At 44.6% G+C, this 20,298-nt stretch overlaps 1 protein-coding gene across 3 annotated transcripts; it reads right to left on the bottom strand.

Moving 5' to 3' along the window:
- Positions 1 to 3,184: 3,184 nt before the first annotated feature.
- On the bottom strand, positions 3,185 to 10,963 carry fut9a (fucosyltransferase 9a). 3 transcript variants are annotated; one of them, XM_048986394.1, is made up of 4 exons: positions 10,468 to 10,963; positions 10,139 to 10,200; positions 6,498 to 6,769; positions 3,185 to 5,968 (listed from the first exon to the last, which is right to left on the bottom strand). In XM_048986394.1, the coding sequence occupies exon 4, from the start codon at positions 5,958 to 5,960 to the stop codon at positions 4,884 to 4,886; it is 1,077 nt and encodes a 358-aa protein (XP_048842351.1). In that variant the 5' UTR covers positions 5,961 to 5,968; positions 6,498 to 6,769; positions 10,139 to 10,200; positions 10,468 to 10,963; the 3' UTR covers positions 3,185 to 4,883. The 3 variants fall into 3 exon arrangements, with proteins under 3 accessions (XP_048842351.1, XP_048842348.1, XP_048842349.1); XM_048986391.1 differs by lacking the exon at positions 10,139 to 10,200; XM_048986392.1 differs by lacking the exon at positions 10,468 to 10,963 and having other exon boundaries at positions 10,139 to 10,292.
- Between the last annotated feature and the right edge of the window lie 9,335 nt (positions 10,964 to 20,298).

Below are 20,298 nucleotides of genomic sequence, written 5' to 3'. Positions count from 1 at the left end.
ATGGTATCATACCATTTGAGAAGATACTTAGAGCCTCTAAACTCTTTTTATTTGTGTTTGGGAACCTGTGCTGTAAACGACGCTGAATAATGCCACTGCTTCTCTTTAAGGACAGCCTTAGAAATGCACGAACAGGCACTTTCATTATTTGTTATCTAATAAAGAATATGGCCTCCCCATTCCTTCAAAGCTGCTTTCATCCCTCTGTGGACGTTGTCTCACAAGCCCTGCAATGTGTGTAATAGGATATTGTACCATTCTTCAGAAAGAAAAGCTTACCGTCTTTTGAGGGGTGAAGGATGCGGAAATCTACTAAAAATGCTCTCCAGAACCTCCCATGAAAGATTCAGCCTGGTGGTTGGTGAGACCATGGATGGTACTTGACCTCATCCTTGTGTTAGTGAAATCACTCGTGAATTTGTTTAGCAGTGTCTATGGTGGGGGACACCGTTATCTCAGACTAGAGGAATATCATGGGGGAACGTTGCATCCACAATAGAGTGTGTCTTATCCTGTAAATCATCTGCATATTCTTCGGCTATTATTGAAGCATTCAGAGCAATCATTAGCCCTAATGATGCCTATGAGATGGCTGTCCAATACATTAGTCAGTGTAGGCTAACAGTCCCCTTTGGCTTTGTACGAACGTAAATCCAGTCAGATGGATGACAATGGGTGATAGCTGACTCATCAGGCCATTATTGTTTACTCATTGCACAGGGTTTGAGGTTTTACGCTATTTATACAACAAGACCACACTTCGGTTAGTCCATTTTATTGATAAACAATTACAATATTTTTGACAGAGCAAAATGATTGGGCGAACACTGTGCTACAATTTCCAACCTGTAGGAAATAACACATGAATTCCTGCAAAGTACCACAACAAGCTAACTACAGAAATTAAGCTATTGTAAACAATAACCTTACATTGTAATTTTTTGCTCAGATGTTCATGTATAATACGAAATAAGAAAAAGTTCTCAATTGAAACCCTTGCACACTCTGCTCATGGGTTACAAAAACACATTCTTTTTGTATAGTTGGTTTCACAGGGTGATGACATTTGAAAATATTTTTTTTCCCTAATGTTGTGCATGACTACTTTTACTTTTGTTAATTATGAACTGAATCATTCAATTCATACAAATTCAACTAAGAATACAGGCACCAACAGAAATTAATTGCATATATCCATTTTATTAATATTTGAAGATGAGTTCAAACTGAAAACTAAAGCATTAAATTACAATTATTTATTTTTATCACAGAAATATTGCCCTATTTGGATAATATTCTGTTTATACTTCAAACATGGTTTCCTTCTTGTCACCTCCAGTTATAACTATTATTAATTTCAATTAAATAAAAACTGCTGGTGAAACCATTTTCACAACGGTAAAGCGTGACGCCTGCTGCAAATTACAGCACTAAATATTTTTTTTAAAAAAAGCAACGCATCTGGATTTAAGATGATGCATATTTACCCATTTTACACTTGATATACTGTACATGGAGTTTGTCCGCTTTACAAATTTCTGCTCCATATCCACAAATGTATTTTATATCAATAGGATGTCATTTACAAATGGCTTTATTTTGGTTTGAACCGTGACCAAAGACTAAGAGGGACAAACGATACTCCAAACTTAAATACTGTAAAAAAAAAAAAAAAAAAAAAAAAAGAAAGCGTATTGGCTGTTGTATTTACAATATTGTCGGACAAATTTACACTAATAAAATTTAATACGACCCGACTTTACATGATTCTGACATTCACACACGTATTACGGTCCCACCAACAAAGTGTGCTCCTTGGATAACATCACAAAACATTGTGAACTCTTTAGGATGGCAAACCTGCTACACGTAGACTTCTGGCCTGTTCCTGGTGCACGGATGTTCCATAGAATGATTGTCTGGCACAGTGATTCAGTGGGGGGTGTCATACCTCCAGTATTTTGGGTTTGCTTGTTGCCCCCCAGCAGGCGGATGGCTACATGACTTTGCCCACAAAATGATTAAAGATTTTGAAACAGACTAAATCATCATGTGAGATTCTTGGTGTAGGACTGTAAGCAATAATAACAGTAACTGAGGAGATGATTCCATTGTTCCCAGTGCAGGCACTGTAGATGACAACATTACTACCCAATGGATCCAGGGGCAGACTGGCAACAGAAAGTAGCCTGGGAATTTGCCCCTGGGGGGGGAGGGGCGGGAGGGGGCCATTTAAACGTTAACCGTCCGCTCCTGTAGCTGTAGCTGCATACACAGAAAGCAGCGCACAGAGCTGCTGTGTTAAAATGGCCATGGATGTGGTGTAACTGTTAGTGGTTTCAGCATCATTTTCACACATTGACCTGAAGTGCCCATGACTTACAGAGAATAAACAGACAAAAAAAAAAACATCCAATCGCTGGCAGTTTCATAAGAGAAGTGAGAGGCCGATATATTTATAGAAGGGATCATTTTCTGTATTTTATATTTCACCTATAATTTAGTTTGGCTTGCTTATTTAAAGAAAAGCGACATTTTAGAGCTCTCCTTTTCCACATGAAATATTGGTTACGAAGACTGTCCTGATTTTATTGTGCTATAACAATAGAAAACTATACATTTATATTAATTATAATAGGACAAATGTGCTTCAGCAGAAATTTCATGTTGAAGTTGAAATCTAATCCAAATCCTTGTATTTGGATTAGAAACCACAATCATGGAGAGTAGCTAATTTTTTATTGTTTATTTAATCATTTATTTGTGTATTTATTTCTGCTTTACATGTTAAGAGACTGTCACCCAGGAGAATCCTCGGATTAATCCGAATGCACGTGTTAAGAGAGTAAAACGATTTCATTTCTGGGTATTTTCGAGTCTGGGTGTCATATTATCTTCAATAATTGCTTGTAGTATAAAAGTGCACAGATGTTTATTCAGAATTATTTATTATTTACCAGCTCAAGATGAAACCAGAAACTGTCTAAGAAATACTTTGTGATGCATGTTTACCATGTTTTGCCCAACATTGAACTGCTGCTTGTGAAACTGTGGTGAATAGATTTAATAAAAATCGTTCTATTTTCAGTAAGTTCCACCAAAGTCTATACGCATGTCTAATGTATGTTTTGTTACTTCTCACAATCAGATATTTAAAACTAATGATTTCAGTCAGATTCTCATGCTAGTTATCCTGATGAATAAGTTTATTTTTTTAATAATGAACATTAATGAACATCTGTTATATGAAGGACCACCATGCTAGTGATGTCATGAAAATAACAACAAGTAACCTTCTTACAAATGTAGCTAAACATCATTGTGTTCGACACTAAGTGGAAAAAACATGTTTATATATTTTGAAAACAAAATGTCTCTGCATAGAATGACTGATGTCAGGTATCTTATTGCAACAGGCTCTACAAATGTAATGCTATGTGACTTTCATCCCCAGTGACATACAGACTTGTACCCAAACCTTCACAATCTTCACTTTATCTTTTACTAAAATGCAGAATTTCATTTAGCATGCAAAATGTGAATTTTAATGACCACCAAATTTACAGTGTTTCTACAGTAGTACAAAGTAGCTCTTGAGAAATTTCTTATTAGTTAACAGCGAACTATGTCATTGATTTGAGTAAATTTGGGACTATTTCAAATCCAATAACACAGTAAAGGTCCCCTACTCTAAGCTATGCATGTAGGTTTTTCATGGAGGTAGGTGTGGAAGAGTGTCCACAGCCTATATAATTAAGTTTCTCAATATTATAGGAATCTCTCAACATGAAAATGAAATTGCTTTACACAGCAGTATGAAGTAAACTATCTAGACAACCATAGAAATAGATCATTATGGATCAGGCTTTGAGAAAATGCAAGTGCAACCTAACCAGTGTCATAATGTCTTCAGAGGCAACAGAATGAACAAATATAAGCTAAATAAAGGCATTTCTCACCTCTAGTTATCCGCTATCATGTGACACATGCAGGTTCTTCTGCTTTGTTTGACCGTCTGAACATTCAAAGACTCATACGTTTCACATTACTTCAGCTTGAACGTTCTCCCACAGTGCAATACAATTCACAGTATATGATATAATTTGCATCTTCGCCATTAAATATCCTTTGCGGTTTTTCACCTAAATCACTATTTTTGTGTTTTCTCACTTCACATTTACCATATATATTCTTTGTAAAATAACTAATCTCCCGTGAAAAATAGTCATAATTTGTCAAAACAATATGGTTTTTCCATTTTAAACCTTGAAATATCTGAAGATACAATATCAAACAAGGTACCAGTTGCATCTCTGTGTTGGTTACACATCTTTATACAATGAGACATGATACAGTACGACACAAGTGACACTAAACCGATTGCTCATGAGTTTTGTCACGACGTAAACAAATGCTTTTGATTTAGACCAAGGATAGGGTTTTCTTGAAAATGTTTAAATTGAAATGTCTCTTACAGTAAATGAATTCACTAAATGTTTGCTGGAATTTGCACATTTCAGGGTAATACAATGACGTCTATTCAGTGGGTAAATATCTGTGTTTATGTTAGTTTGTGGTCCGTAGCCCTAAAATGAAGAGCTTGTTGGCATCCTGAAATGGAGAAAGGTGGCAAATGTTCATGTTGTTGGAGTCAAACCTTCTTTATGGTGTGATATTCAAGGGAATTTAACTTGTCCATGTATATATATATATATATCTTTTGTTTTTTACAAAAGCAGACCCCCCATAAGCCACTTTTTTCCCATAATGCATTTCTTCCATTTTATATCTTGCTTCTAATGTTCTTCTCTCCAGCAGTCGCACCATAAACCAGCATAACTTTGATCCCAACAATAGAACCTTCTTGTTTCAAATCTGAGAATTCACCCCCAGTACCAGGTGTCAAGGTTATTGCATGCCTTGTATTCCTTGTGTTTGCTGATGTAATCACAGGCACGACACGTGTGCTCTGCCCAGAAGTATGACATCTTTACCTTAAAGTGCTTACGCCACTCAAAGAACTGTAGGTACATGTCTTCGTTCTTGTCCAGCAGTAAGATATGGTCCGCCAACTCTTTTGGGGAAAGAAAATCATCCACGTGTATAAAGGCACTTCCAGGAACAAAGTTTTCATAATTTTGCCTTGACGGTCCAAGAACGATTGGCACCGAGCCCACAGAGAGTGGGTTGTACAGTTTTTCAGTGATATAGTCTTTGTGTATTGAATTCTCAAATGACAGATAGAATTTGCAACTGGCAATTGTGGGGAAAAAGTCTTTCTCACCAATATATTCCCCAAAGGCTTGTCCATATGTGTGTATCTCAATATGCTGGTACAGCTCATTGTAGTACTTCACTCTGGTATGTTCCGGATTCCAATTGCTTACAATCCAACAAACTAACTTATTCTTGTTTGGTAGTACAAAGGTTTCATCTTCCGGCGTTGACACAACAGACCCATACGGAACCTCAATATCGGCATCTCGCCTGTAGTTCAAAGTTAAATTGAACAGGTTCTCAATTCCAGGGATTTTTGGTGAGTGTGATGGTGACTCAAGATTCATCCACACCCACTTCTGGAAAGATGGACGCTGTGTTAATGGCAGGTTTGAAAAATCACTGCTTATGTCTCGGTGGTGGATGATGACCCCATCGGACTTGTTGTACAAGTTCCTATCGGCCGTTAAGTAACATCCCTCAATGTTGAATAAAGTGCAAGAACTTAAATCGTAGGTCTGACCAAATGGCCACAGCCAGATCAAAATAATGGTGCGATTCAGCTCCTTCTTTGCAGAAAAGAGATTCTTCACCTTAAGAGCTGATGTCGCGGATTCAATTGGGCCTGAGAGCCAGTTGGTCGACGGTTTGAAATACATAAAAAACAAAGTGACGAAAGAACCCAAAACAAAGATGGCGATCACAAGCGGGCGTAGAATTCCGTGGAAGGATGCAGATGACATACTTTGTCCTACGAAAGCAGAAAGAAACCTTTTTCAATGAATAAAGCTTTTCCTGTGAACGTTTATATCAAATTTAATTCTAGCAAAGGGTGTCATCCGTATCACTCAAATATTTTGTTGTAACTTTAATGACTTCGAGCCACCGGCCACAGGTGTAAGTACGTTAAACGTCACGGTGCTGTCAGCCACATAACTGTTCAGGCCTCCGTGATTCAGCACCTCTCTTTGTATTTGAAATACGAGGCGGATTATATGGTATTATACCAAGCTATGGGATTAAGCAGCAGGATAGCCACACCGACAAACAAAAATTCACAATTAAGTAATTCAGCAGTACGTCTTAGGTGTGAGACCCGCACTAGAGAAACTGGAGAAGAGAGAGAAACAGCCCTCCCTGACAACCCTGTGTCATTTTCAGAATTAGCTTTTTTTTCCCAAATAACCACTGATTTGATTCCTGTCACATCTGGCTTACAATTAACATGAAGCTAACAAGTATTAAGCAGATATGGATCCAGCTATATAAGAAGTACTTACCTGAAACTTGAGACTGCAAAAATCCAGATAGCAAAAAAGCAGACGAATTCTATGCCTCTTGAAGTGATGCAAATTAATTTAATCCGAGGGTTCTCCTGGGTGACAGTAATTATCTGACATCAATGCAAAACGATGGGGCCACCGGCCACATTAAGAGCTGTGCTGCTGAGCTCAGTCACCCAGTTCAGAGCAGTGTCATCGCAAAGCCTTCACCCTGATGTCACAAGTCACCTCACTGGGTCTCCAGCGGGAGTCCAGGCTCATCCTCTTCCCTTTAACAGAAAACAGAAGAACATTTAGGGGGACAGGAGGCACAAGCGGTGGCCCCCCACCCTGGGTTGTTCCCTGCTTTGTGCCCACAGGCTCAGGACCCCCTGTGATCTTGAACAGGACAAGCAGTTACAGAAAATAGATGGATGGGAACTTGTACACGGCATTCTGCTCAGCACACTTGTACACTGCATTCTGCTCAGCACTCTTGTACACTGCATTCTGCTCAGCACTCTTGTACACTGCATTCTGCTCAGCACCCTTGTACACTGCATTCTGCTCAGCACCCTGGAGCTGGACAAACACGTGCATTTATCTAAACTGTAACCTAGAAGTGAACATTTTTCCAAAGGACAAAAAACCAAAAAAATAGTTAAACAACGGGAGCAGAACAGAAAGGTACACAGAGCCAGCCCTCCTCCTCCATCTTTACCCTGTTTCCAGTGTCCAGATGGAGGCTGCAACCGACAGGTGTGAACAGCTCCGAAAGCTGCTAGCTACCCTGTAAAAATGAACCACTTCTTCCAAAGTCCCTGAGAGAACTGCACTGCAGCCCGTGTACTGCAGCACGTGCACTGCAGCCTGTGCACTGCGTGATTCAGAGCTTCTTACTTACATCGTTACATTTTAACCTCGACTGTAGTGCTCCTGCACCCTTTCTCCGACCAAAGGGTGTCTGGATCTGGGTCAGTCACACCCCCCCCCCCCCCCAGTATCTCCTAGCTCTGTAGAGCAGAAAGGAAATGAGTTGATCTCACCCTCTGAGGTCGGGTTTGCCAAGCAGGCCACAGAACGCTGGAGGTCGAGCTGCCAACTATCCTGAAAATACATGGTTTGTCCAGTATTTGCATACACACGTCGTATTCCCCCTTCGGCAAATATTATCACTCACCCCCACGCATTTTTGAGGCATGTAAAATTTTCACACGTCATGATCTGGTCCACGATGCCCGGTCCTATCAAATGGACCCAGATCCACACGCTAATGTGGGCATGCACAGGCGTGGAGGTCACACTGGCCCATTGAGCGACACCTCTGGGCTGCTCTCTGCAGGCAGACTTTGCATGACCTCCTCAAGTCGTGTAGATTCCTCCGGCTGATCCGGGTTCCTTTCACAGTCCTAAGACAGCATTTCTCAATCCGGTCCTCGGGGAACCACAATGGTCCACATTTTTGGTCCCTCCCAGCTCTCGAATCTTAGTGCCACTTTTCAATGATCACACAAAAAGGTCTGTGCACAGTACTGAGTATGACTGATGGTTGGATGGATGGATACATAGATGGAGCCAGAAGCTAAAAAAAACAATAACTAAAATAAGACTAAATAGCATTTTTTTGTCAAAAGATTAGGACTCCCCCAATCCTGCCCTGAAATCCCGCCACCCTTGTTCTGTGGTCCGTACAATTTAACGCGTTTCGTAGAAGCAAAAGTCCGAGGGAAAGTGTCACTCCTGTGTTCTACTCAGACATGAAGGAGCCCAGTGATAACTTAGTGCTTAAACAAATATATCGAATTTGGTGACCAGTGGTCATTGCTGACACGCCACAGCACACAACAACAAAATGTGTCCTCTGCATCTAACCCATATGTGACATCGTGACATAGCAGGGGGCAGCTAATTCAGCTCCTGGGGAGCCGTGCTTGGGGGGGCGGTACCTTGCTCAGGGTATGTCAATGGTGGTCGGGGATTCGAACCTGCAATCTTTCAATTACAAGTGCGCTTCCATATATAGAAACTCTACAAGGTGAAACAGGAGACAGTGTGCTGAATACAGGATTTGAATACAGGATTTTTCTGCTCTTTCCCGACAAAGATTTATGGTACCTGGGTATATGTGGATTCATAAACCAAACAGAATACACATCTTACAAGTTCACAATGTAAAACATACGTATTATTCAGCACCAGTCACTAGCCTGGACACTCCTGCTTATAACTGCATTTTTCTCTATTTTAGCCAATGTTGTTCACATTATAGTAAAAGGCCATAAGGTAATGAAGTAATACATTACAACGACCAAGAAAAGTGGCTCAACATCTCAAAATTTTCTGAAATGAAAGACCACCCCCTTTGGCTTCGATGGCAGCATTGCAGACTCTTGTCGTTCCTTCAACCAGCTCCCACATGTAGCCACCTGAGACGCTTCTCTAACGTCCTGAAGGAGTTTCCACAAGTTCGGGGTAAATGTTGGCTACCCTGCTCTTACTCTTCAATCCAACTCATCCAAAGCCAGCTGTACAGGGTTCTGGTGGGGGGGGGGGGGGGGGGGAGGGGTTGTGGGGGACTGGTCATCTCTCACAGAACTCCACCGCTTTCATTGTTCACAAAACAATACTTTCAGCAAGTGTGTCCAAACTTTTGACTGGCATCGTCTTTCCATTTAAGGTGGCAAACATGAATTACATTCACAAATGCATGCAAATTATAACACCAGTTCACAGTTTATTAGCTGGTTAATAATAACCACCAGCATTTCACCAAAACACAATGCAGAAAAGCAAGCGACCTTGTGTGATTGTTACATTTATACTGAATCCTATTTCATTCCATTGGGAAATACAATTTCATTAAAACACATCAAGCAGTGGGGAAATGACAAGGAAACTGCCTTGTTCCTAAGAGGACATTTACAGATTTACCGGCAGCTAGGAGGAGGGATCCTGATGACCTAATACACACCATTTTGACTTCCATACTACAAAATAAGGAAGGTAAAGATAGATGGATTGGTGTGTGTGTTTGTGTGTGTGTGTGTGGGGGGGGGGGTGTCCACAAAAAAATTCTCTTGACACCTATCAAGGAATCATGATGTGTAAGGCCCCTGTAACACAACGCCCATCACCCAGTAAATGTACACAATTTCAATTTCAATGTTACTGCTGCTATTCTATTCAGAAAAAACACAACACGTTACATATGAGTTATTCATGATATAAATGAACGCTAACGTTACTGCCGTGTATATATATATATATATATATATATATATATATATATATATACACACACACACACACACACACATATATATATATATATATATATATATACACACACACACACACACATATATATATATATATATATACACACACACACACACACATATATATATATATATATATATACATGTATGTGTGTGTGTGTGTGAAATAGTGTTATGAATCGCGCAATTGAAAAATAGACACATTTCCGCGAGTAATGAAGGTCATTTTTTATGCTGTACGAATTTTTGAAGGGTAACGTTTTATGAAATGTCATTTCTTCACCTTTGATCACTACATTTTACCTTAACATCCTGAACGGTAACGGTAATGCCAGCTGAAACATTCTCGGCGCAACAACGAATACTAATACAGTAATTTACCTGCAGCCCCCGTTAATACGATCGGCTATAACCCGTAAGGACGTCGGTGATCCCGTTTCCAGCTATGCGGGGAATCAGTAAAAAAAAAAATAAAGCAGTCGCGTAAAATGAAGAAATGCAAGGCAGCAGTAAGAAAAAGATACTAATGCAGGAATACAGAATACATCATTACCCCGTCCAACCCCCCCCCCACCCCCCGCCCCCCAATCTCCATCCACAAGACACGAGCACAAATCCAACAATGCGCATTTTAAATTAGCTAAAGAAATCTGGGTAATAGACTGCGAGATTAATAAGGTTCCTCCCCGGATGCGCGTCCCGATACTCACCGTCCTCCGTTAGGACCGATTCCCGTTAAAATAAAAGCCGCATCGCCGCTGTTTGCTGCAGCAGCCGCCCCGCGGTGTCGGGCAGACAGGCTTCGAGCTGCGCGCAGATCTGCCTTCTTTTCGGGGGATGTGATATATTTCCTTGCCGCAGCCGTAGTCAACAACAAGCGACCCCGATCTCATAGTATCGCCGCCGTCTTGGTCTGGCAGGGAGTGGCGTCTTGTCAAATGTCTTTAAATCACGCCGCAATCGCGGGGATTGGCAAAATGAATTGGGGATGGTTAGTCAACACCGTTTGAGATGGGAGGATGAAAATGCATCTTTTTTTACATGCATAGTGACAGTCACTGTCGGAACCGTGGGCTGTAACGGGAGCGGTTCTGGGTGCTGGTTTAGTCTTAGGATATTTAATGACGAATCTTGTTCATTTGTATGGGAGCCGTTTATTCGGATCGTAACACTTTTGCTGGTAGTTCTTCATAAGCATGCGATTTTAGGGTCACTATAGGAATATGTGTGATGGTATATGGGGCGCGCAGATCCAATAACATATAAGGATGCGCCGGTTTCCATGAGAAGCCGAAAGCCCAGCCATTCTGCACCGGGTGCTCGGCTGTTAACTGGAGCTGTTGCTGGAATTGAATGGAAAAAAGCTCGTCTGATCACAAGAGAGGAGGGTCACGTGAATTTGGAAATTCTCGTTTTCATAGGAAATGTACATGATTTGCTTACGGACATAATTTTTTTTTTTTTGTGGACCGACGATGGCTGCAATGGGATATACTGGTGATGAACACGTGATACTTTACTGCGGGATATCTCTGTATTTTATTGCTTTGCTATTGTTGTTTCCGTTTAATTAAATTTATGGTTGATTATTTTGTTTGTTTGCTGCATTCGGTTGACATAACTTTTTTGTTAGGCTCCCTTTATATATGATTTTATGTAAAAAAAAAAACATGCATAACTTTCGTGCAAAGTGCGGGAATGACAAAGCACGGGGCAAATGCCTTGTGATACGGATCAGATAGCGTTTGCTTTGCATTTCCGTTCAACTACCTGAAAAAAGCTAAACGTTTCTACATTCTTATTTTAAAAATAAAATTACTTGTGGACGTGTGCCCACAAATGGACAGCCTCAGACACTTGATCTTGTTATTGCAACAACTCAAAAAGTATTTGACAGATCTTTGACAACCTTTGTAGACATATTATAAGGGTGAAGATCTTAACCTATTCAAATTTTGAGGCAAATTGCACCAAAATTGAAGTAGCACAGTTCATAGTGACGTCAAAGACACAGGCAGTTGTGGCACTTGATAGTTATAGCATGATAACTCAAAGAGTATTTGACAGATCTTTTTCAACCTTTGTGCATGCATGTTATGGGTGAAGATCTGGATCTGTTCAAATTTTGAGGTAAATTGCACCAAAATTGCAACAACGCTGCCAGAGTGAAAAGAGACTGATACTTGATCATATGAACTTATGATCTTATCAATCTGTACTGAATCTCATTAGTACTTTACACAAAACATGATATGGATGCAAATATACAGCTGAAATTCTACACCTGGTAGACCTGATGAAAAATAACCCCAAAAGTGAAACTGGAGTGACAGACAGCAGCAGAGCGCAAAGAGTATGTGGCTGCAGTCGCCATCTTGTAACAAAGCCATCTAAGGCATCTAAATGCATTGCATGGAAATTCTTCAAACTTCCTAGAAACATTGTACCGGACATGATTTTATAAATATTCTCAAATAAAGTTTATGCGTATATATTTTTTGTCGTTAGCTCCCCTACTCAACTTTACCAGTAGCAGTGCAGTAGCCATTTGATGATACTTATTGTGGGGAACTTGGTGAAATTAATTGTGGGGGAATTTAAGTACAGTTGGACTTTTAGTTGGAAAGGTGGGATCAGTGTGTCGAGTTAACTTCTGCCTTATTGAAGTAATATTTTCAGTATATTGGAAGATTTTTATTCAGCCAAATCTTTCTTGGGTGCCTCGTATAGCCATAACTATACAAATTAATACTAATAATAAATAAATGTAAAAGAAAGTACAAGAATGAGAGGTTCTCATGCTTAAGTTTATGGCTGAAGTAAACAGATCATACATACGAAGCCAGTGTCCACTGCAAAGCTCTGCTTCTTACCTAAAGCACTCTGCAGCTGATCCCAACCTGTCACCTTGCAGGTAATGATCTCACTTGATGGCTCCACATAGCTTAATGATGTTGTACAGTATCACAACATACCCATGTAAGGCGACTTGGAAGATTTTGTCGTGAAAGGCACTATATAAAAATAAACTGAATTTAATTGAATAGCTGGAAGCAAACTGTCACGCTACGTGCCGGACGGGAGATCGCTCAGCAGCGAGAGCGATCAGGAACAGGCAGGAGGCAGAAATTGGGGCAGACAGGGGTTTATTCCGGACAGGTCGACAAACACCGGGTAACATCAATGACAGACAACGGGTTAGTGTACAACAGAGACTTAAATACAGGGAACTAATCAGAAAAGAACATGACGTGACTGGGCACAATCAGGGAATCACATGTGGGTAATTAGGGGGCGTGGCACACACGAGGAGCGGACGGAGTGGGCGTCACAGAACCCTCCCCCCCAATGGCGCGCTGCACCGGGCGTACCCCGGAGGAGGCGACGGACGGGACGAGACCGGGGAAGCAAGACCTGAAAGACAAGAGCAAAAAAATTAACAGGGAACAAGACAGACAGGCAAAACCGACAAAGGGGCAGGAGCCAAGACAGGACACCACAGAGGACAGGAAAGGCGGACAGATAGACCAGAAACGGGGACACAGAGGGAACAGGCGGGACAAAAGGACCGGGAGTGAACAGAGGGAACCCAGGGAGAGAAGGAGGAACACAAGGAGCGACAGGACGAGGAACAAAGAAAGGGGAACGTAGGGACAAAGGCAAGAGCGAAGGGAGATAAGGAGGGGGAATAGAGGGGAGCCCGAGGGAGGCCCAGCGGGCGACGGGAGGCAGCCGGAGGGGCCACAGGCGGCCGGAGCCGGAGGGGACCCTGGAGGGGCCGAGGAGACCGGGCGAGGGACCGAGGCAGGGGCCGAGGAGGGAGCAGGAGGGGCCACCGGGGAAGGGGACAAGGAAGCAGGAGGGGCCCTCGGCGAAGGCCCGGAGGAGGGGGGAGCCGCCGCAGGCGGTGACATCCAGGGACGGGCCAGAGGTAGAGGCCCCGCAGGCAACCGAGGAGCCGCCTTCGGGGGGCCCGCAGGGACCCGATGAGACGCCGGACGAGGGACAGAGGCAGGGGGACGAGGCGTCGGAGGGGGACCAGCAGGCGGACGCCGACCAGGCGGACCATGGCCCGCAGGCGCCGACCCAGCCGTAGCGCCGGCGAGCGAGGACGAGCCAGGGGGCCGGGCGGGAGGGACCCCGGTCCTACGTCTGTGTCCCCTCCCCTTACGGGGTCCCCCAGGTCAGGGTCGAGTTCGCCGGGGCGAGGGCGAAGACGCCACAAGTGCGGTCCCCGAGGGGTCCCATTCAAGCTCCTCCACCTCCGAAGAGAGAGGAGCCAAGATGGAGTCTTTCGGGACCACTTCGGGGACTAGGGTGAAAGGAACTAGGGCAGCAGGCGGAGGGGGCGCTTCTGGGGCTGCTGCAGGCGGAGGGGGTGCCTCTGGGGCTGCTGCAGGCGGAGGGGGCGCCTCTGGGGCTGCTGCGGGAAGAAGTAGCTGCGCAGGCAGTGACGGCAGCGAAGGCGGCTGCGCAGACAGCGACGGCAGCGAAGGCAGCTGCGCAGGCAGAGGCGGCCGCACGGGAGAGGGATCCGCGGGCAACGGCGGCCGCACGGGAGCGGGATCCGCGGGCAGCGGCGGGCGCACGGGAGCGGGATCCGCGGGCAGCGGCGGCCGCACGGGAGAGGGATCCGCGGGCAGCGGCGGCCGCACGGGAGAGGGATCCGCAGGCAGCGGCGGCCGGGGGCAGTGGCGGCCGCACCGGAGAGGGATCCGCGGGCAGCGGCGGCCGCGGGCAGTGGCGGTCGCACGGGAGCGGGATCCGCGGGCAGCGCCGGCGGCGGCTCCGATGGCGTAGCCGGGACCGGGATCCTCGGACAGCGGCAGCGGCGGCTCCGATGGCGTAGCCGGGACCGGTGCTCTCCGGACAGGAGAGGCTGCTTGGGGAGGCAGCTTAGCAGAGCTGGGGGTCATCCGGGTGATCGGGGAGCTCTCCCGATCCTCCTCCGGGAGGGCCGCCGGGATGAGGGCACATGCCCGCAAGGCGATCGTCGGGGCGATCGTTGGTCCCCTCCTTCTCCTCCTCTGGCTCTTGGTAGCGGCGGGAGGTGGAGCTACGTCCGCAAACGTGGATGGTGGAAGGACGGGCCCCCGCTCGCTGGGAGCTGCAAACTGCACCTACATCCTGGCTCCAGAGTTGCGTATTTTTCGGGTCGTAGCTGGCCTGGAGATGGGAGATGGGTGGCCTGGATTCTTCCTCACAGACCTGTTTGCCAGATGAGGCACTGCCAGGAAACTAAACTCCAGGTAACAGAACTCTGTGGGTCGTGAGGGTACTGCTCCCACGGGGAGGCTGCAGGGCAGGCGCAGGACTGCATCTCCCAGAGGTCTTGGCGATGTCTGTGGACCCCCTAGATGGAGCTACAGTCTGTGGCCTGGATAAGGGATGTCCTGATCTGTCCTGCTAAGGATACTGTCATGCTGAAGTGACTTAGTGTCCCCCGTAATGTCCTCCGTACAGTACTATTCAATTGTCTTAGTCAGTCCAAAAAATGTTTAAAGTTGTCTATCTGGGTAGTAATTATATTTGCTCCAACAAAAACACACAAGTTAAAATTAGAATACTGTATATGCAAATGAACATTAAGACAATAAAAAGTAATACAAATTTTTTTTCTACTGTCCAAAAAAGTTACTCATATCTTAGTGGATGACTAGAAGAATGCACCTCAGCCATTCCATGTATTTCTTAAATTTCACCACCAGGTCACCCAGTTCCTTAACTTAATTAGGTAAATAACTTGAGGAGCTATTGATTAAGCAAACATGGATTGCTAGGGGTCGAGTCAACGAATAGATGGGTGGACTGGATGGCTACTACACAAACTTGGGTAAGAACAGGAGAGATTTTTCAATTGCTAAGCTCACACACTTTGTTAAATATAATATCATAGTCTTACACGTACATGAACATGTTTCTAACATAATTTTCTTACTTTTCTTGACAAACGGCAATAACAGATTCTGAAAGTTATCAGAAACTTATAGTAAAGATTAGATACTGAAAGCGCTCTTGTATGGGTGTCACAGGTACTGGCTCATATATCTTCACTGCTGGTGGAAGCAGCAATATGAAATCTGAAGTATATAGGTGTCAGGGTCAGCACTTGTCTGAGTCTTTCGTGTCTTCTCCCCATTTAGCCAGCAGATGTCGCTGGCCATCCTGTTCTCCCCGTTGTCAGTCTTGAGTGTGTTTCATCCACTCCCCCGATGGTCGTGTAGCTGAATGAGCTGAGCATGTAGCTCCCTGTAAACCCCCCAGTCATGTGTTCAAATCCTGTTTCCTCTATTTTTGTATTTTGTAGTTTTTGTTCCCAAGTGTTTCATTTGTATCAGTTTTTCTAGTTCCTGTGTTTTGTGATTTGTATTCGGTTTTGGTTTCATGCTTTGTGCTTGGTTGTGTTTTACTTGCCTCTTATTCCCCTGGTGTTAGATTCTGTTTCCTAGTTTGAATTTCATGGTTTAGTTTTCTCCTGTTGCCTGATTTACCTGCCCTTCTTAATTGTTTTCACTTGTCCTGCGCTATTCTTGTTAGCCCTGCATTTAAGTTCCTGTTCTGTTCCTTGTGGAGACATTGTTGTTGCTGCAGATATTCCTGTTGATTGTAGTTCCCTGATTCTTCTGTTTGCCATTTTTGCTTCCCTGCCTGTTTTCTGTTACCAGTTTCCCCCTCGTATGTCATTCTGGTTTTGTTAGTTTACTTCATACCCCTTTTTAGTTTTGATTCCTTGTGGTCCATTCTGTTTTGTAGTATTCCCAGTGTTTTCTGTTCCTGTAGTAAACCATTTTGTTCCTGTGGAAGCGCCAGTGGATTGTCCACCTTCTTTCCTGCCTGCACCATGCCTCACCCCCATGTCAGAGACTCTCGAGTCCGTCTCGATAGGAACATCTTACCTAAACGTGCAAGCACATTTCTTCAGTCTCATTGGCTGGTGCTTCATCCCTACAGCAAGACAAAGATGCCAAACATACTGCTAAAGTAACAAAGGTGGTTTTCAGAGCTAAAAACCCCGAAGTTACTCACATGATCTCGATCTAACTGAATATGCCTTTCATACGAAGAGTAAAAAACATAAGAGGTCACACCTCCGAAACAAGCAGGAGTTGAAGACGGCTGCAGAAGAGCCCCGCCGTGCAGGGCATTACCGGAAAAGATGCTCAGCACCAAGGCATATGTGACAAAGCATTTTTAGATTTTTATTACATTCACAGTTCTTTGTGGGGAACTGAAAAAAGTCCCCACAATGTTAAAATATCAGGTCCCCACAATGTAACATAATCTACACACACGCTTGCATACTATGTGTGTGTGTGTGTGTGTGTGTGTGTATATATATAGCGAAAGAGCGCTGTATATACCTTAACATTGTTTATTGCAGCAAATATACAAGAAAGTCGGTGTATGACTATCAAAGAAAATGAATTTCAGACACAATTTAGTAGCTCTGTGCTGTTGAAATGGCTCTGGATTATACATATTTAACCTTACAAAACATGGCACAGAAGAAGCTTTCAGTGTATCCATGACAACCCCTTGAGGAAAATGGACTCCCCAGAGCACAGCATGAAAAACAACAAGGCAACCGTATGAGCGACGACCGAGGTCCTATCACGGACAAATGGGCTTTGTGCCTCATAGCGGGCTTTCGGAACGATGATTCATCCATAAAATATGTGAAAACCATAAAGTACCGGAAAACAGCATTTGTAAGGTATTAATGATGCCAAAAATAAAAATAAATGTTCAAAATAAGGTTTGCATTCTGGGTAAATGTAGTGTTTTATGCAACTAAACAGCTGTAAAACCCGACCAAGTGGCTTACTCTGTGTTTTGGCGAATGCTTTGAAAAACAGAACTGGCACAAATGGAAACACGCACACAACCCCCTGCTTCCCTGTGCATCCTCTCTCTGCGCAGATCAGCAGACCTCATTCCCATGTCTTTAGCAGGGCACACCTGAGGCCTTCCTCGGCTAATGAGCCATCGCTCAGGTGCAGTCACCTGCGACTGAATGAAAACCTTTGACAGCTGCTCACCGCAAACCTCCATTAGCCAGAAGTTTCTGCAGCTCCACCTGGCTGGCCTCCCTTTGACACGTGAGTGCTATATCGCGTCTGGGTTGTACACGTATTGGCTCGTGTTACACATACTGCTGGCTCCAGAGAGCTTACACTAGCTTCTGCCGTCTTTACAGGCCTCGTCGGCGTAGGTGCCACTCGCAATGACTGGCTCCCTTTCTCCAAGGTTAGAACAGCCACCTCTCTCCTGGGTTCTGCCTGTTCCTTCACACAACCCATGCAGCTTTTGAGTGGCCTGCATCCTGCATTATTGAGTGGGCTTGAATGAATGAATGAACAAACAAACCTTACATTTATATAGCACTTTTCAAGACACCCAAAGTGCTACACAGAACCAATGGGAAGCCACTTCAATCACGCTGAATCCCATGGGAAAAGTCGGGGCTGGAATCATTAGAACACACTGGAAGGGAGTCATGTCAGCACAACGGTGATAAAATCCAGCGTCAAGTCGGACCAGGGACGAGATGGGACTGGCAAGGGTTGGAGTAGCCCGGCTGCAGGTTGATGGGACGACTTTAGCTGCGAGCACTCAGGACAAGAGGCGACATATTGTTCAAATTCTGCTCTCCAGCCTGGCCACCAGTATCTCTGTGATACCAACCGCTGGGTCACGGAGCCCCCCGGGTGTCCCATGCCATAGGATGTATGTACCCATCAGATTATGGCGGATCGGTGAGGGTTGGTGTCTCCACTCTTCCAAGGCTAGTTTAATGGCCAAGAGCTCCTGATCCCCGACGTCGTAATTCCGTTCTGCGGATGTAAGCTTCTTTGAGAAATAGGCACACGGATGTCGACATCCGGTTACCTGATCCCTCTGAATGGGGATAGCTCCAAGACCTGCTTCCAAGGCATCGACCTCTACCTCGAATGGGTTTTTAGGGCGTTGTTGTTGAAGAATGAGAGCCGTGCAGAAGGCTTGTTTTACACGTGGAAATGCTTCCTCTGCCTCTGGGGTCCAACATAATTGGGATCCTGATTCCTGCGTAAGGGAAGTCAAGGATGCAGACACCTGACTAAAATTCCGAACGAAGCGGCGGTAGTAATTAGCAAACCCCAAAAAGCACTGCAGTTCATTGGTGGTGCGGGGATGAAGCCATCACTACCACACCGGGTTGGATGACGTAACCCAGGAACTGGACTTGGTTTGGTGAAACTCACACTTTTCCCCTTTCGCAAACAGATGGCATTCACATAGCCTTTGGAGCACTCGGCGAACATGGTCTACATGCAGAGAAAGGGAAGGTGAGTGGATCAAGATATCATCAGTGTAGACAATGACGAACCGGTTTATCATGTCACAGAACATCGCATACATAAAGGCTTGAAAGATAGAGGGGCTGTTAGCTAATCCATACGGCATCACCCAGTACTCATAATGTTTGGTGTTGGTGATAAACCAATTTTTCCCTTCATTCCCCCGTCGGATCTGAACCAAATTGTAAGTAATCACTGCATCCTTTGTTGCGGGGAGCACTAAGAAGTCTATCGATTCCATGTGAACAGCCCCCACTCGTAAAGTAACTCGTCCGGTTCAAAAAGTGACTTGTCCTCCAGGTAGAGGCTCCCCACTAACCCCCTAGACAGCAATAGGTGTGGAGAGATTTTACTGAGGGATCTGTAACTTCCGGGTGAGTATGACATCCATAAAATTCCCTACTGTCCCTGAGTCAATTAAAGCCCTGGTACACTGCAACTCTCCTGCACTGGTCAAAACCACTGGCATGGTAAAATTGCTTAAGTAACACCCCAAAAAAGGCTGAGGTTCCTACCTGTACGTGTGATGTTGAACGGGATGGACGGATAAGACAGGAGTAGAGGTCTACAATAGAGACAGGCCTTTACCTTCAATAAATCCTTCTCCTGCATTACAGGGTCTGGCTCTTCCCTGGTTCCACGTCAATACAGAATACTTTGCCTGACGGAGAATCAGAGACTGCAGCAGCAGGTTGACCACCTGACGTCTCTTGTCTCTCAGCTTATGGAGGCTCGAGCTCCATACCCCTGAAGGGCTTACCTGATTCACCTCCCAGAGCATCCGCCCCAGTTCCAGTCACCATGCCGGAAAAGTACGACGGCAACCCAAATCACTGCCAGGTGTTTTTGATGCAGTGCGGGTTGTACGTGGAGGAGCATCCGGATCGTTTTATGTAAGAGACCGCGCGCATTGATTTCGTGATTTCACTCCTCATTGGATGAGCACAAGAGTGGGCGACTGCGCTGTGGATGGACGACGGTCCTCTCCTAGACTCGGTGTGCGATTTCCAGCAGGCATTTAAGGTGATATTCAATCACCCCGCTGTTGGATGCAGCCTGGAGGAAACTTTGTTTGACCTTAAACAGGGAGTACGTACCGTGGCTTGAGGAGTTCGCTCTGGAATTCCAGACCATCGCAGCCAGGCTCCTGGCCAGAAGACATCATGCAGATCCTGTACGTCACGCACTTAACCCGGAAATACA

The sequence above is a fragment of the Brienomyrus brachyistius genome, chromosome 19 (genome assembly GCF_023856365.1).
Source record: "Brienomyrus brachyistius isolate T26 chromosome 19, BBRACH_0.4, whole genome shotgun sequence".
In the NCBI taxonomy this organism is placed as follows: Eukaryota; Metazoa; Chordata; class Actinopteri; order Osteoglossiformes; family Mormyridae; genus Brienomyrus; species Brienomyrus brachyistius.
Note: the sequence above shows the minus strand (reverse complement) of the source record. Positions and strands in the feature narration are given on the sequence as shown.

Bases quoted from the DNA above. Each gene is read 5' to 3' on its own strand.
- fut9a (XM_048986394.1), bottom strand. From the start codon at position 5,960: ATGTCATCTGCATCCTTCCACGGAATTCTACGCCCGCTTGTGATCGCC.